The sequence below is a fragment of the Lynx rufus genome, unplaced genomic scaffold (genome assembly GCF_022079265.1).
Source record: "Lynx rufus isolate CCGP_SWC_20201006 ecotype Redwood Valley unplaced genomic scaffold, mLynRuf1.p SCAF_7, whole genome shotgun sequence".
In the NCBI taxonomy this organism is placed as follows: domain Eukaryota; kingdom Metazoa; phylum Chordata; class Mammalia; order Carnivora; family Felidae; genus Lynx; species Lynx rufus.
Window position 1 is genome coordinate 65,034,357 of NW_025814889.1, and position 18,177 is coordinate 65,052,533.

The following is an 18,177-nucleotide window of genomic DNA, read 5'->3' on the forward strand; positions in this document are numbered from 1 at the left end:
CCATCAGATCTAAACAAATGTTCCCAGCGATGGAAATCTAGGGCAGCAACCCTCTATATTCCAGAATGCCATTAAGAATTCTTGACAAGGCAGCAGCCCTTTGGAACTCTCAGCACAAATACACGAAAAGACCCTGCTCAGCCTGTCAGTTCCCTTGATGACATGGGCAAGGTCAGGATATGTATTTAAAAAAAAAAAGAACTTTTTGTGTGGAACTGTGATCCAAATGGATATTCAACCACACAAGGATCTCCTCAGAGGTGTCTACAGAGTAAAGTAGTGAGGTTTTGGTAATCAGGGTGAACAAAGCAGGACATGGGGATCAGACAGAGTCTATCCTTTCAGGGTCACAGACCCACTCAAATTTACTAAAATCTAACACATTCGTAGGTCTCTCCTTTTTTACAAGCTTTAGTCATTAGCCAGTCCCATTTTCTTATAGGAAGTATTTGTTAGTAAAGAATTTAGGCATTAATTAGGGAAGGAATAGAAATAATTACAAAGTATTAAATCCTTAGCAACTGAAGTTTATCAGGTCAAGTCCTCAAATGTCATGTCAATCATACCACATATGCCACAATACACAATAATCAGACATACAGAGATACCAATGCAGGCAACATTATTTTGCCTCCTTTCGTGTTTAAAGTCATTGAAGGCTTTACTAGTGCTTTAAAAACCATAGAAACTTCTTGAACATACTTCAGTTATCTGGAGGAATAAATATGCTCCAAATGCTGTATTCATCAAAACTCTGAAAAAACAGATGATTTCTCTCCTTAGTATTAAAAATTGACATCTGGGGGCGCCTGGGTGACTCAGTTGGTTAAGCGTCCGACTTCAGCTCAGGTCATGACCTCATGGTTTGTGGGTTTGAGACCCATATCAGGCTCTGTGCTGAAAGCTCAGAACCTGGAGTCTCCTTCGGATTCTGTGTCTCCCTTTCTCTCTGCCCATCCCCCACCTGTTCTCTCTCAAAAATAAACATTTAAAAATTTAAAAAAGAAATTGGTATTTAATTTCATTTTGAACTAGGTTAGAAACCTAAGTCTTCTCCATTGAGCTTTTAAAATTAAAATAATTTTAATGCCTAAATGTAATAAAGACTTAAGTACACATTCAAATTGAAAATGGGAATTTATTTTCTATTACACTTTTCTGGCCAAAAGGAGCTGAAAGACATTTTTCCTTCCTACTTTCTTACAGCAAACATTGTTGGATTTTTTTTAAAAAAGCAAAATATAACAGAATTGTAATTGAGAAGACTAATTCTATGGAAATGGTATTAATCAGAGCTCAGTTAAAAGAACACTTGACAGAGTGTTTGCTTCGATAAATGAGGTTGTCAACTTTTCAACATTAGTGTTTCTCATATCATTTCTGGGTGGCCTTGAAATATTTTCCCTCAATATAACGTCTTCATTTTTTGCTCTAGAGTTTCCTTCATTTAAAATAATGGCTTGAGGAAGATCACATGAGATTTAGAGGCTCTGCGCTATTTTTTTAAATGTTGGGCAAAGTTGGGCTGGTTGATGATGCAATTCATTAAAATGAGCTGTGTTTTCAGTGCCCTGGGCTCACCCAGCTGTTTGAGAGGTTTGGTTCCTTTTGGAGCTGAAGAATATAGAGTCCATTTTCTATCAGCCCACGGCAGTAACTGAAAAAGTCCAGGAGATAGATCACACTGAATCCTACTATTCAGAAGAGATTTGCATTTAATGGTGTTGTTATTCATATTTTCCTTGAGCAAGAAAAGCATTTACACGGTGTTTAGAGGAAACACTGAATTTCATAAGCACAGTTGCCTTTGAAAAGATTTTTAAAGTTGCTATGATCACTTCATTTCAATTTCACTTTCTTAGAGTCATGCACGCTGTGATCTAAAACTTTTAAGTTCATTTAAAATCAGAGAAAAAATATTCAAGAGGATAAAAACAAGCATAGAGTAAACAAACATATAATTTTGCCATTAAAATTTCTCCTGGATAACTCTGTCAGTATTCTTCGTCATTTCCATTCTGTTTCAACACCGCAGAACCACACACACGTAGCTCAAAGGTGAAACAACGTGCATTTGAGTGACAAAACATGGAGACCGGAAAGGAACGTAAATGTAAATCAAACTTTTAAAATCCTAGTCATACAATGACTTCTTTCCTTATTCTGTTACGTCCATTCCACATGAATCCACGTTTTGCTTCCAGGAGGCCCTGTGCCGTAAGCCCTGATCACAAAGACCACTACCAGTGGAGGATAAAATCAAGCCTGTTACCAGTGCCTAGTGGTAGCAAACTTGCAAAAGTCTTCTGGAAAACTAATAAAATTATTATTCTGATTATTTGTGCTCTGGATTCTGGGGACCATGGAAATAGAAAAGGATAAGAAACAGGGCATGCTTTTTTGAGGTTTCTTGGGCTGGGAAGTAGAAAAATAGGTGTTTTCCTCTGGGGCTTTTTTATGGCTGCGGATGGTTGAGATTTCGGAGAGCTCTGTTTCATTTTCTCAGTCTTTAAGGGAGTGGTAGGCTTTGGCAGTCCGGCTGTTGACAAAATCTGTCTTCTTAAACTGAGCCTTTGGAATAAGCAAACAGATATGTGAAAGGTAACAACACTGTCATCCAAGAAAATGCAGTTTAAAAAAAAACTTTTTTTTGAGAGAGAGAGAGAGAGAGAGAGAGGGAGGGAGAGGGAGGGAGAGGGAGAGAGAACACGAGCAGGGGAGCGGCAGAGAGAGGGGGGTACAGAGGATCTGAAGAGGGCTCTGCACTGACAGTAGAGAGCCTGATATGGGGCTCAAACTCATGAACCATGAGATCATGACCTGAGCCAAAGTCGGCTCAACCCACTGAGCCACCCAGGTGCCCCAAGAAAATGCTAAATGTTTTTATTGATCTCTCACCAGGGGACCACTATTATCTGCCTATTAACTGCAACACTCACCTTTCTAGTGTACTTACCTTCTTGTAGGCATTATGGAGCTCCGTGTGCGTCCACAGAGAATAGAGGAGAACAGAAGCAGCTTTACTTGCCTTGTTGGAGGCATAACTGAAAAAAGGAAGAAAGCATTCTGAGATCAGTGAGAGTGTGTCAGGCTTCTGGATGTTGCCTCAGACATTCCATAAATCTTTATCTGCTGTTGCTTGGTGGCCATCCATTAAGTCAGGTCACTCACCATGACAAGAGAATTGGATGGTGAGCTTTGAAGGCCAGGGGCCACACTAGGTTAAAAAAACCACTTTTTTTCATCTTTTAAAAACACTAGCACAGGGCTATCAGTTTATAGAGCATATTCCTAATATTTATAAGGAATATGTCCTTAGATTCCATAAATCCTTGAATTAACTTACAAAATAAAATTTGTATATTTGTATACACTATTTCCATTTATTTTATATTACATTAAACACAATTAAATATGTTTATATTAAATATTATACATATACTATTTGTAGAATAGAAATATATTTGTATGTTTATAATATATATTTATAGAATACAAATGCAGAAAAGCAGGACTGAAAAACATATATACCTCCTACACTACTCTATGAATTAGGAGTGATATTTTCAAGTTAATAAATTCTTGAAACATTTAAAATAGTTTCAAAATTTCTTTGTTCTTGTATAGAGCAAATGGAAAATGCACTCCTCTTATATAGCCAAGTCACCACAGAAATGAACACTGTACTTATTAGTTTTTGATGTTTTACTTTTAAATTTGTACTGAACTTCCTATTTCTGGCTAAGGTTCTCTGCTTTCTTAGAGCTCTCTCTTTTCCATCACCTCAAATCGCATACGGCCAAATTTTGTCTTCTAACAAAGAAACAAAGCTTTTTTTCTAATGTTTATTTATTTTGAGATACAGAGTGCGTGAGCAGGGAGAGGAAGAGAGGGAGAGTGAGAATCTCAAGCAGGCTCCACACTGTCAGTGCAGAGCCCAATGTGGGACTCGAACTCACAAACCATGAGATCATGACCTGAGCTGAAATCGTTGGACGCTTAACCAACTGAGTCACCCAGGGGCCCCCAAAGAAACAAAGATTTAATTTTTCATATCATGGGCGTTTGTAAACAGGCAACCATGAACTAAAAATGCAGTACTGTATGGAGAAGCACATCTTGGGGTCATTCTTTGGCTAAGAGCCTTTCTCTTCCATACCAGACTTGTATGAAGGGGAAGCCAAATCAGCACCTCACAGATTCTTTTAGTACTTCATGGAGTTCTTGGACTCACTTGCTAATACTGAAGTACCCATAAATCCATGAAGACTATGGGTCTCTGATATCTAAAATTGGAAAGTGTTCTTGAATTGCAAATGTTTTATATTCATAGTTTATCAATTGGTTGTTTGGCACTTTGAAATTATTTATTTGAAAAAAAATGCTATATATGGCAACTTATTTCCAGTCTAGCCCTTAAATTACAGGTCAGTTACCCAGCACTGTCACAAGGACGGAAAAGCAGGCACATCTGGTAGAAGCTCCTTGTTGATTTTTTTTTTTTTTTTTTTTTTTTTTTTTTTTGGAGACAGGGCATATGAGGACTGGTTCACAAATGGACGGACACTCAAGGCAAAAAGGAAGTAACAGAGTCAGACATCCCCATTTGTTGTTAAGCTATAAGAAGTTTCCAAAAGTTCTCATGTGCTTATGAGATCTCATGTGTCTGAATACTCAAATAATTAAAATCATAGGTCTTACTGAGATTTGCTTAGGAGCATGGATGACTACTCGGAATAGTCATTTCTGTTTTATACAGTAATCATTCAATCTTCCCACAAATTAAGTAACTGCTCTTTGCCAGTCGCTGGGGACAGGTGGATATTCTGACTCGGGGAACTCACATTCTAACCAGTGCTCCGTTTTATCCTATGACTCTGAATATGGTCTTCCTTCCCTATGAGGCTTGCCAGAGTGGGGCTGCAGAGCACAAGTACTCCAGGATACCACAGACCCCTAGGCTTGCCCCTGTGTGGCTAAGCACACATTTGTCTACCATAGGTAAAGTCTGTTTGCTTTGCAACTCATTATAATTGGGCTGTAACATTTCTTCTCTTGCTTGGTTATTTATAAAAGTAACTTGTATTTAACAAGTCAAACAGTTCAGAATTGTATAAAGAGAAAAATATAATAATCTTCATGCCCTCTTTGGATCCCATGTCTCTAAATTAACTAATAATAATGATTTTGTTATACAAGGTTTTTCATTCTCTTCCTCACTTTTTTTTTAATGGGGAAAATTTAAAGACACAGAAACAGCGATGTGGAATGACTTATATGCATTAGAACTTCTATTCTCAAAAGGGAATAAGACGTGGAAGAGATGTGATAGAGAAAACCAAGAAAGCAAGAATTTGATTATGTTGCCTCCTACTTCTTGTGTTATTACTGCTTCTTTTAAGCCACTGGGGTGATATTGGCTCCAGATTTAAGTGAGGAAAAGGGCAATCCCTGTCCACAGGACTTCCACATTGCCTATATTCTCCTATTCTTAAATCATAGTTATGGCTCTGGGAAATAAATGAATTCGTTAGGTCAATAAAAGGCTGGAATGTGCTACCCAGAGAAGATATGGCATTTGACTAGCTTGATACTTCAGTTAAAAATTTTTTAAATTATTTTTATTTTTAAGGTTTTTTTTTAATGTTTACATTTTTTTGAGAGAGAGAGAGAGAGAGAGAGAATGAACGCGAGCTGGGGAGGGGCAGAGAGAGAAGGACACACAGAATCCAGAGCAGGCTCCAGGCTCTGAGCTGTCAGCACAGGGCCTGACATGGCTCAAGTGCATGAACCAGGAGATCATGAGCCAAAGTCAGATGCTTAACCGACTGAGCCACCCAGGTGCCCCTAATTTTTTAATTTTTAATTTTTAATTTTATTTTTGAGAGAGAGATTGAGAGAGAGCGTGAGAGCGAGCATGAGCAGGGGTGGGGGGGCAGAGAGAGAGAGGGAGACAAAGAATGGACACAGGCTCCAGGCTCTGAGCTATCAGCACAGAGCCTGATGCAGGGCTCAAACTCACTAACTGTGAGACCATGACCTGAGCAGAAGTCGGACGCTTAACGAACTGAACCACCCAGGTGCCTCTAGCTGGATACTTTAGAAGATAATGGGCAACTATTGGGTTTGGGGAATTCAGTCTTTCACTTGCTTGATTACTAAGGATTGAACCAAATGATTTGGCCCAGCGTTACAATCTCGTTCTTTGGCCACGTTACCCATGGTCCTCAATGATTGCACATTCACAGCTAGATTTACAGATGGGTGTTGGGAGTGGTATGAGGAAAGGGAAGAGAGCCAACAGGCAGATACTACAGGACTTACACATCGCCTGAGCTGATAGTCATGATTTTCTGCAGGCCCCCAGTGTTTAGAAGGTCCCGTGCATTCTGGTAACTATTTTGGATTATATTGTTCAATGTGTAGCAGGCAGAGGCTGTAGTCTCAATGAGAAGGTCAGTACTCGGGACTGTGTCAGGAATTATGGAAACCAAATCAGGTAGAGTTTCTTTGGCTATAAAATGAAAGAAGAAGAATACTTGATTAAAAAGGTTGTCTCTAAATCCGAACATCCCAAGATATTTTGGGTAAAGAATATTTTAAAAAGAAACACAACTGGTTAAGAAATATATGGAAAGATGTAATCTCTCTATTATTCAATTTTTAAAAAGATTCTTAAAAAGAGGATACTCAGTGCTCAGTACACTGGAAATCTTTTGATAGAAATGACAATGACAATTTGACAGAAACATCAAGAATTTAAAAAACTTTCACATCCTTTAATTTAGTAATTCCACTTCTGGAAATTCATCCTAAAGATATCACTTTAAAAATAGAAGAAGCTTTATGCAGAGATTTTTATTATAGTATTATCTATAAGTGACAAATGATAAAATGCCCAAGTAACTCAGTGATAGGATACTATCAAAAACCAAGCTGCAAAGAATATTATACACCCCCCAAATATTTATGAAACATGTAACACAAGAAAATATTTGTTAATATTCTTTATGAAAAATTAATATACTTAAATAATCCATAATATAAACATTAGAAAAGAAAATACGCAAAAGAAACCTGAGAAGAAATACACTAACATATGAATAGGACTTGTTCTTCTACAACAATATTGACGGTGACCAAAAATTTTTTAAAAAATTATCTGTACTGCTTAGTTTCATCAATGTACAAATAATACTAATATTTAAAAAGGAGAGGGGCGCCTGGGTGGCTCAGTCGGTTAAGCGTCCGACTTCGGCTCAGGTCACGATCTCACGGTCTGTGAGTTTGAGCCCCGCATCGGGCTCTGGGCTGATGGCTCAGAGCCTGGAGCCTGCTTCCGATTCTGTGTCTCCCTCTCTCTCTGACCCTCCCCCGTTCATGCTCTGTCTCTGTCTCAAAAATAAACGTTAAAAAAAAAAAAATTTTTTTTTTAAATAAAAAGGAGAAAAAAACTATTTTATTTTTTCACTCTGTATGTAAGTTCCTGGCTATCTATTTCTCCTGCTTCTATTTCTCCTCACAACTCTTGAATACAGTGTTGTGTTTATCATGGTTGTATAATGAAAACTTCTGCTTAATTTTCTTTAAAAAAATTTTTTTTAAATGTTTATTTTTGAGAGAGACAGAGTATGAGCAGGGGAGGGGCAGAGAGAGAGGGAGACACAGAATCTGAGGCAGGTTCCAGGCTCTGAGCTGTCAGCACAGAGCCTGACATGGGGCTCAAACTCACCAACTGTGAGACAATGACATGAGCCGAAGTCAGACGCTTAATCAACTGAGCCACCCAGGTGCCCCAATTTTGTTGTTTTTCATCTGAGTTTATGTGGCACCCTGAACTGCGCACTTCTCTAGAATACTGGATTGTAATTAGTTATGTGCCTGTCTGAATTCCAAGTGGGGCTATGGGCTCCTGAGAACAATTATCAAATTCATCTCTGTATTTCCAGCATGAATCACTATGCCTAGAACAGAGAGGTGTGCAAAAAAGGAACTGAACAATTGTCATCCTTTGATAATATGTGGACCTGATTGACAGGAAAGACACACGTTCTGCTCAAAGACCTGAACTCTGTTTTCCACGGTTATTAAAGCATCACAGCACAGTGTTTAGAGCTCAGAGCTCAGTCTCTGAAGCCACACTTCTTCCATTTCAGTCTTGCCTCTGCCACCCAATGGCTGTGTGGTTTGGGCAAGCTGCTTAACCTCTCAATGCTGCATTGTCCTAATCTATAAAATGGGATAATAATAGTATCTACTTCACAGGGTTGTTGTGAGGGATTAAATGAGTTAATGTGTTAATTGATCACAGCACCCTGCAAGTAGTAATCTCCCAATAGAAACAAATTATTATCAGAAGGCTTCCTCCTTTTAATATGTTAAATCACAGAATTAAAGGCCTTGAGAATGTGAATTTTCTTTCCACTGAATTTAGATGGACATCATGGAATTAAGTGAATTTAAGTGTAATTAAAATGAGGGGAGGTTTATCAGTGGATCATCTTACGAAAGCATGAGGCTACAAAGAAATAAAGCCACAATTATATTCAATTAATCTTCGACAAAGGAGGCAAGAATACCCAATGGGAAAATAACAGTCTCTTCAACAAATGGTGTTGGGAAAACTGGACAGGAACATGCAAAAGAATGAAACCAGACCACTTTCTTACACCATACACAAAAATAAATTCAAAATTGATTAAGGACTTCAGTGTGAGACCTGAAACCATAAAAGTCCTAGAAGAAAGCACAGGCAGTAATTTCTCTGACATTGGCCATAGCAACATTTTTCTAGATCTGTCTCCTGAGGCAAGGGAAACATAAGCAAAAATATACTACTGGGACTATATCAAAAGAAAAGCTTCTGAACTGCAAAGAAAACAACCAGCAAAACTAAAGACAACTTTGGAATGGGAGGAGGTATTTGCAAATGCTATATCTGATAAAGGGTTAGTATGCAAAATATATAAAGAACTTATACAACTCACCTCCAAAAAACAAATAATCCAATTTAAAAAAATGGGCATAAGACATGAATTGACATTTCTTTAAAGAAGACATACAGATGGCTAACAGACACATAAAAAGATGCTTACCACTGCTTATCATCAGGGAAATACAAATCAAAACTACAATGAAAAACTACCTCTTACCTGTCAGAACGGCTAAAATAAAAAACTTAAGAAACAACAAGTGTTGATGAGGATGTGAAGAAAGGGGAACCCTCGTGTGCTATTGGTGGGAATGCACATTGGTGCAGCTACAGTGGAAGACACTATGGAGGTTCCTCAAAAAATTAAAAATAGAACTACCCTACCATCCAGTAATCGCAGTACTGGGTATTTACCCATAGAATACAAAAACACTAATTCAAAGGGATTTACACACTCCTATGTTTATTGCAGCATTATTTACAATAGCCAAATTATAGAAGTAGCCCAAGTGTCCACTGATAGATGAATGGATAAAGAAGATGCGGGGTGTGGGTGTATTATATGAAATATTATTCATCATAAAAAGGAATGAAATATTGCCATTTGTCACAACAGGGGTGGAGCTAGAGACTATAATGCTAATAAGTAAAATAATTCAGTCAAGGAAAGACAAATACCATATGATTTCACTCCTATGTAGTATTTAAGAAACAGACCAAATCAACAAAGGAAAAAAAGACAAAACAAAAAAACAGATGCTTAACTATAGAGAAGAAACTGATGGTCACAAGAGGGGAGCTGGGTGAGGGGATGGGTGAAATAGGTAAAGGGATATTAAGAGTACACTTATCTTGATGAGCACTGAGTAAGGTATGGAATTGTTGAATCACTATATTGTACACCTGAAACTAATAGAACACTGTATGGCAACTACACTGGAATTAACATTTAAAAATTCCCCCCAAAATAACAGATAATCTCATCAGAATTTTACAGATAAAAGCCTCATCACAGTTACAGGCTGCATAAAACAAATTGAACAACTTAAAAAATTTTTTTCAGTGTTTATTAATTTTTGAGAGAAAGAGACAGAGTATGAGTGGGAAAGGGGCAGAGAGAGAGGGAGACACAGAATCTGAAGCAGGCTCCAGGCTCTGAGCTGTCAGCATAGAGCCTGATGCGGGGCTCGAACTCACGAGCCGTGAGATCATGACCTGAGCTCAAGTCGGACACTTCACCGACTAAGCCACCCAGGCGCCCCAAAACTAACTTTTAGTGCAAACTACTTCATTAGCAAGAGGATTTGGATCAGGCAGGTCACCATAAACTCTGATGTGACTGTAACATAATAATCCTTTGGATCTATTCCATAATGAAGGAGAAGGCCAGACCTATTTAACAAAACACTGGTCCTCCCTATAATGCTCAGTAGGCATCACCTACAGGTTACATGGCACTTGAATTAACAGGACCACTAAAATGACAAACTAGAATAAATATAGATATTGGAATAGAAACTTTCCTCCCTCTTCCCCTTCTTGACTCCCCTTTCTTCTTTCCTTTGTTTCTTTCTGTTTTATCTTTTTACGGGCTACTGACACACGTTGCACACACATGACATGAATGTTACAACAAGATGAATTATTGGTGATTGAGGAGACTAAGATTGCTACACATGCAATTAAGACATTCTTCTGGATTTGGCCAAGAGTTAGAGATCAGGACTGAGACAAACTCGAGCACACATTATCACAATCTCTAAAACATGCCTGAAATGTAATGAAAAATGTATTTGAAGTTATTCTGTATCATTCAGTTTGCTTTTATTTTGTTAAAATTAACTCTAATAATTTTTAGTTAACCACTAGATGTATGATCCAATTTTAATAGCATGATTTATTTAGTTCTCTCTTTGTCTAAACTTTTATCATAGGTAGATAGGTATAGAGAGATCTCAGGAATAATATTCACCTAATGTTACCAATGGTTATTTTCCAAGTGGTAAGAGGAAGTATTTTTTGCTTCATTTATTATGCTTTTCTTAATTTCTTGAATTTTTTAAATGAACACATATCTTTTTTTAATTGATGTTGTTATTATTTAATAAAACCATCCAGAACAATGATTTTCCACTTACCTAGCTTCTGCTTAAAAGTGACAAATATGGAATGAGAAGTCACATTGCTAAGCCATTAATTGTTAACGGAAAAAGAAAGTATGAATATTGTAATTACCCAAGCTTGTCAACAAAATTTAAGATGCAATGTATGAAGGCCAGAAGTCACTCAAAGTAGGTAAACAAAGAAAATAGATAAACATTAAGTGTAGTGAAATACAAAAAAACCTTGATTCTGCCAAGGTCATTTCCCGCTCCATTGAAGAATTAAATACAATGCTTATTTATAAAAAAATAAAGTATGGGGCTGTATTTGTATCTTCTCAACAGTTAGAGGATGGTTGAACCTGAGACCAACAGCATTTTTGCCCTGAAGGCACATGCATAATGTGTGGAGCACAGTTATTTCCATCGGCACTGTTTTAAAGATGGAGTCAACATTTCCTTTAGGGAAAGAAAAAAAAAAGTCAAAGATAATATACCTGATTAAAGTGCAACACAAAAGTCCACAAAGGACAATGAAGAGAACACTTTCATAATTTTCAGAGTGCCTACGGCAAGGTTTCTTTCATATTCACTGAAAAATTTCCAGGCTCTCTCTATATTTATTATGGGCACGAAACCATTGTATGAAACTACCTCTCCAATGTTGTGCTGCTGGTTGGCTTTGGAAATGACATTATTAAGACATAATCAGACTTCAGTATCTCTGGTGCTGTGTGTGTGTGTGTGTGTGTGTGTGTGTCCACCAAAACAAACAAGCATTTGTTTATAAATTTAGTAGAATTTTGTGAAAAACTAGTTTTCAAGTTGTCAGAAATGACTAATTTATGGAGCATTAGAAGCATGACTGATTTTTGGCATTATTTTCCTATTATCTCATTTTATAGTTTTTGACTTGATTCACAAGTATTTATCAGGCATTTCTTTTTTTTTTAATTTTTTTTTTAACGTTTATTTATTTTTGAGATAGAGAGAGACAGAGCATGAACAGGGAAGGGTCAGAGACAGGGAGACACAGAATCTGAAAGAGGCTCCAGGCTCTGAGCTGCCAGCACAGAGCCCGATGCGGGGCTCGAACTCATGGACTATGAGATCATGACCTGAGCCGAAGTCGGCTGCTTAACCGACTGAGCCACCCAGGTGCCCCATATCAGGCATTTCTATGTATAAAGCAAATGAAAACATTATTTGATGGTGTAAATAGTTATCACCTTTGTCAATAATAAAGACTCTCAAAAATAAAGCAAATGTTTCATTGTATTCATTTAAAAACCATCTATGCTGAATCCACTACATTCAGTATACTCCTCCTTTTTGTCTTTTTTTTGTGTGTGATCTGTTCATTCATTTTTTTCTAGCACAACAAGGACCAAGTCTCTTCTTCTTCTTCTTCTTTTTTTTTTTTAGAGAGAGAGAGTGAACGGGGGAAATGGGCAGAGAGAGAGAGAGAGAGAGAGAGAGAGAGAGAGAGAGAGATTCCCAAGCAGGTTCCACGCTTAGAGTGAAGCCTGATGCAGGGCTCAATCCCACGACCTTGGGATCATGACCTGAGCCGAAATTAAGAGTCGGACACTCAACTGACTGAGTCACCCAGGCACCCCAAGGACCAAGGTTCTAAAGTGAACACCACTCTGTGTACACTTTCAATGTTTCAGAAGAGCAGCACTTAAGTAGGCCACCCAGAGAGCATCCCGAAAGCCAGGTGCATAGGTTAAAAAGACTATCCACAATGATACAACTGAAGGCAGAAAAACATCAAATATGTACTTACCTTGTTAATTATAATTAGGTCTAAGTTTCCCTTCTATAGTAATTAAAACAAAACAAAACAAAACAAAACAAAACAAAACAAAACAAAACAAAACGCTGGATATTAAGAAAAATCCTATTTGAGACCCTGGGAGAAAGGGGACCCTTGATGCCTGGGTGCAAAGGCCAGGTCTATTTTATCACATTTTGCTCCTTAGTCACATTTTCAGTTCATCATTGCAAAAAAAAAAAAAAGTGATACAGACAATGTTTTATTGCATTTGTATTTTTTTTTTAATTTAATGTTTATTTATTTTTGAGAGAGAGAGAGAGAGAGAGAGACAGAGCATAAGTGGTGGAGGGGCAGAGAAAGAGGGGGACACAGAATCCAAAGCAGGCTCCAGGCTCTGAATTATCAGCACAGAGCCCAATGCAGGGCTTGAACTCATGGACCATGGGATCATGACCTGAGCTGAAGTCAGATGCTTAGCTGACTGAGCCACCCAGATGCCCCTATATTTTCTTTTCTTTCTTTTTTTTTAAGTTTATTTACCCATTTTCAGAGAGAGGGGAGGGAGGGAAGGGGCAGATAGAGAGGGAGAGAGAGAATTCGAAGCAGGCTCTGTGCCGTCAGTGCAGTGCCTGACATGGAGCTTGATCTTGCAAACCATGAGATCATGACCGAAATCAAGAGTTGAATGCTTAACCAACTGAGCCACCCAGGTGCCCCTGAATTTATATTTTCGATATGTATTCACTACATCAAGACACGTTTGCTGACTCACCAATTTCATTCTGCAGAGAGAGATTCCGAGACAAATTCCTCAGCAGGGAGACCGCTGTCTTTTTCACACTTGGATCACCAACATGCAGCATCTTCCGGGTGTGCTGCAGGCCATTTTCCTTCTGGACAACTGTCTGAGCTACTGATGTTGGCATCTGTTGCGTGAGACATATCTTATCAATATCACTGCATTTGACTTCACACTAATTTTAAATTTCTGTAGATTACCAGAGAGTGTTAAAACTAAAGCTGTGATGAAACCAGCCTGAAGATACTTCCTTTAAATTCTTATTACGTTTTCAATTTTATTTCTGGAGAAAAACAGCTTATTAGGTATTTTTAAATAGAATATTGGATTTGGTTACCTACTATATTTTTGCCTGTTCGTAAATAAAATGGGCCTGTCTTTTCCTTGCTTTCCTCTTTATTCATATCTTCAGCTCAGCATTGTGAAAAGGATATAAGGATGATGTTTTAGAATCAAACACTAGTGTCATGAAATTAGTTGCATAATGTTTTCCATTTTTCTATTTTCTTGAACTATTTGTGTAAGTATAATCTCAACTTTGTGGGTCTGGTGGAATTTATCCACGAAGACAACTGAGAAAAATTTTAAAGGGAGATGCCTTTGATTAATATTCGATGTATTTGTTGGCTTAGTCACCTTTTCTGTTTCTTTTTGCTTAAGTTTTGGCATTTTACATATCTTAATAAACTTGTTCAATTCTAAAAAGCCAGTTTATTCTGAAAGAGATATTGGGCCTTTAGAGAAAAGAATGTATGGCTCGTTAGATTATTTCTAATTCGATGCTTTCAGTCAGAGGCTGTGTATGCAAGTTGCTGGTCCAGGTCCAAGTCCACTAGAGACCAATCTTATTTGGAATTAGGTTGGCAAATTAGTTTGAGTACTGACCAAAACCTTCCTGGCATCAATAAACCTCTAATACAGGGATCTTGGCTTGTGTCTACAACTTTATAGATTTCTATCTGAAACTAACTTGAGGCCACCTGCCAGAAATTCCCACCATTCTTCAGGGTGTCTATCTTCTCTGTTTATCTTATCTAAATACTGCTTATTTTCTCCTCCCTCCTGCAGATTTGCTCTTATATTCTCTACTGTACTTTTTAGAACAGGGGTTCTGAAGATTGGATCCCAGAAAGGTTTTAGGGAGAGGACAGCAAGTCCTTAAAGCTATTTTTGTATTGGGGCATCTGGCTGGTTCAGTTGGTGGAGCATGTGGCTCTTGATCTCAGGATTGTGAGTTTGAGCCCCATGTTGGGGATAGAGATTACTTAAAAATAAAAAATAAAGAAAACTTATTTTTGTGTTTATAATAAAATTTCTCAGGGAAAGGGTTTATAACTTTTATTAGATACTCAAAGTGTCCAAGACTCAAAAGAAGTTTAACAATCACTATTTTAGAATGTTTTATTGTAAACAAGTCTGTCACACTAACTTGTAGAGCACTCCATTAAACTATTTGCTCCACTCTGAGAAGAATCCTTCCTCTGTAGCCATCCAGAGGAGGCTATTTATTCTGTACCACTCCCGTGACTTGGGCACAGAGGTAGGTTAGCATTCCTCTGTCTTCCCAATGGCCTGTCTAGATGTCTTCCCTCACACGCAGTAGCTCTGTCTTCTGAGTCATGGCCATCCAGCTCTATCACCCCCATAGCATTTTCTTTGTCATCTCAAGGCCTACCGTTCCTTTCCCAACATCCACTGGAGGCTTCGGAGCCTGGCTCAGAGCCTTCTCCACTCCACATTCACTACAGATGACCACATTAATTATGCCTTTGTTCCTAGACTTGCTAAATGTCACTGACTGTCATCTCTTCCACACATCAGTCATTCACTTCCATGGTCATACAGAACCTATTTCATCCCAAAATATCTTGACTCTGAAAACATAAACTGTTATACTCTGAACACAATTTCCTGTTCACTTTGCTCTCTGTCCCTCACTCCTACTATATTTCTTCTTCAGCCTCATCAAGAACTCCAGTGCCCTTATCTCAACCTTTACTCCCCACACCTCAAGTTGCCAATACTCTTCCGTTTTAACTTTCTTTCTTATTTAGACTAGTTGTACATGAACCAACACATCACAAACTATCTTTCAATACCCTTAATTCTCTTATCATTCCAGCTTATTTTCTACCTACCCAGTATAATTGCAAAATTGATTTTATACTTGGCCACCAAATACTGCTACAGTAAATAGTGCATTTGCGGACTGGCACTTCTGCGAAGTTATGGTCTCCAATCTCCACTAGGAACCAAATGTTGCCAGTCAACTTTCTGTTTTTTAAATGCCAGTTGGGGATTCAAAGCCTCACACCAGAATGACTCTTCTAAAATTTAATCTGATTATGTTCCGCCTCAGGTTTAAACTCTGTAATGACTCTCCATGGTTTCCAGAATGGTCTTCAGATGTCTTCGTCTGGCCTGGTATCCATTTTCCTCTTTCCTTATCATTACTCCCTAATTCTCTAGGTTACAACTATACTAAACTGCTATCTCTCCTGCTAGAAGCTCCTTTAAAGGAAGAAATGGGTCTTATCCAACTCTTTTTTTTCCTTTCAGTGCCTTGTACAGTGCCTAGAACATGAGAGGTCTTATGTAAATATTTATTGAACTGAACTATATGAATAATATGTTATCAAGTTTTCCTAAAGATTTACTATCATCTCAGGAGATCAAGATAGATTAAAACATCACAAGATATTTATTTCTTAAAATTTTTATTTTCTCTTGAGACATAAGATGCTTTTAAAATTAAAATCTTGTTTTGTACGTATATCATACTATACCACCTAATGATATATTCTTATATATAATAAAGTGCTTTGATGTTAGTATATAAAAATGATAATTGGAAACATGCAAGTCTAGATGAAGTTTGGATTCTCAAATGATGTTTAATCAATCAGGGGAAAGAATAGCTAAATATTAGTCTTATTAATTCTGATTCGTGGAGGCAAATGAGAAAGTGAAGTGAGGTGGTCTTTAGAATTTGCTCAAAAAGGAAAGTAAACAGACAGATTTACCCAAGAGATTTTTGTATTCCAGCTCTAGGGAATATGTGAGAATGACTATTAGTTAGTCAGTCAACTATTTGCAAAAAGCACTTCTAGTTCATATTGTCCTGATTACTAAGGAGGTTTTAAATACCTTTTCAAATGTTTATTGGCCATTTTGTGAAGCACCTGTTCAAGTCTCTTGCCAGTTTTCTTTGGATTACCTTTTGATTGTTAATTTGATGAGTTTTTTAAAAAAATTTTTTTATGTTTTATTTTTTATATTTAAGAGAGAGAGAGAGAGACAGACAGAGAGCGACTAGGGGAGGGGCAGAGAGACAGAATCTCAAGCAGGCTCCAGGCTTCAAGCTGTCAGCACAGAGTCCAACACGGGGCTCGAACTCATGAACTGTGAGATCATGACCTGAGCCGAGGTTGGACGCTTAACTGACTGAGCCTCCCAGGCGCCGCGATGAGTTGTCATATTTTCTATATACCAACCTTTGTTACTTACACACGTTGCAAAAATCTTTTTCTACTTTGTGGTTTGACTCTTTACTGTCTTAACAATGTCTTTGGATAGCATAGCACCATAAGTTATTAATTTTAATGTAGTCAATTTATAAAACACATACTTTATAGTAGTACTTTTTGCATCCACTTTTATCTTTTTTTTTTTTTTTAACAAGATGGTTTTTTGTTTTTTTTTTTTTAACGTTTATTTATTTTTGAGAGAGAGACAGAGCATGAACGGGGGAGGGTCAGAGAGAGGGAGACACAGAATCTAAAACAGGCTCCAGGCTCTGAGCGGTCAGCACAGAGCCCGATGCGGGGCTGGAACTCACGGACCGCGAGATCATGACCTGATCCAAAGTCGGCCGCTTAACCGACTGAGCCACCCAGGCGCCCCTTGCATCCACTTTTAAATAATCTTCCCCTATCATGAAGATATCCTTTCACAAGCTTTATAGTTTTGTCTTTAACATTTAAATCTCATTGCTGTTGGAACTTGTTTTCTAGTAAGGTGTGAGGGTAGGGGATATGTTTTGTTTTTTCCTAACAGATATGAAATTAAAAACTTCTAAAGTGTTTTAGAAATTTGAAAAGTGCTTATTTCAATGGTTTTTAACTTTGACTATGTGATGTTTAATTAACTTATTTCTACTGATACATAACTGACACACACATTGTATCCATTCTAGTTTAGGCTCTTTGCACATGACCATCAACTGCTCAGTGCTATCTCAGTTATGAATACAAGTTTAATAGACTGGATATTTCCTGAAATTATTTTAAATGCCCTGCTTTTCATGTTTTCCTATTCAATGATTCTTTTTGGAAATTATAAAACCAAGTATTTTTTTATCACACAATTTAAGCATAACAAAATTAGGAACAGTGATAACTATAAAAGATATATATGTAAGTTAAAATTTTCATAAAAAGCATCTTTTAACTTAAAAGAAAATATCATTGTCCCATGGTGCCAAGGATTTTCTCCTATAAATCTCCAGTCAAATTAAACTCTAACAATTCTGAGTATGGATTAATACCAGTTCAGTGTAAGCCTC

General features: G+C 37.5%; 1 protein-coding gene across 1 annotated transcript in view; it reads right to left on the reverse strand.

Moving 5' to 3' along the window:
• Window positions 1–1,140: 1,140 nt before the first annotated feature.
• PKP2 (plakophilin 2) overlaps window positions 1,141–18,177 on the reverse strand; it is a 94,827-nt gene continuing 77,790 nt past the window's right edge. The window contains exons 10-13 of the mRNA XM_047066178.1: window positions 13,587–13,740; window positions 6,325–6,514; window positions 2,957–3,044; window positions 1,141–2,571 (exon numbers count right to left, since the gene is read on the reverse strand). Of these exons, the coding sequence (XP_046922134.1) occupies window positions 2,503–2,571; window positions 2,957–3,044; window positions 6,325–6,514; window positions 13,587–13,740 (501 nt within the window). The 3' untranslated portion in view covers window positions 1,141–2,502. The remainder of the gene's footprint in view (window positions 2,572–2,956; window positions 3,045–6,324; window positions 6,515–13,586; window positions 13,741–18,177) is intronic.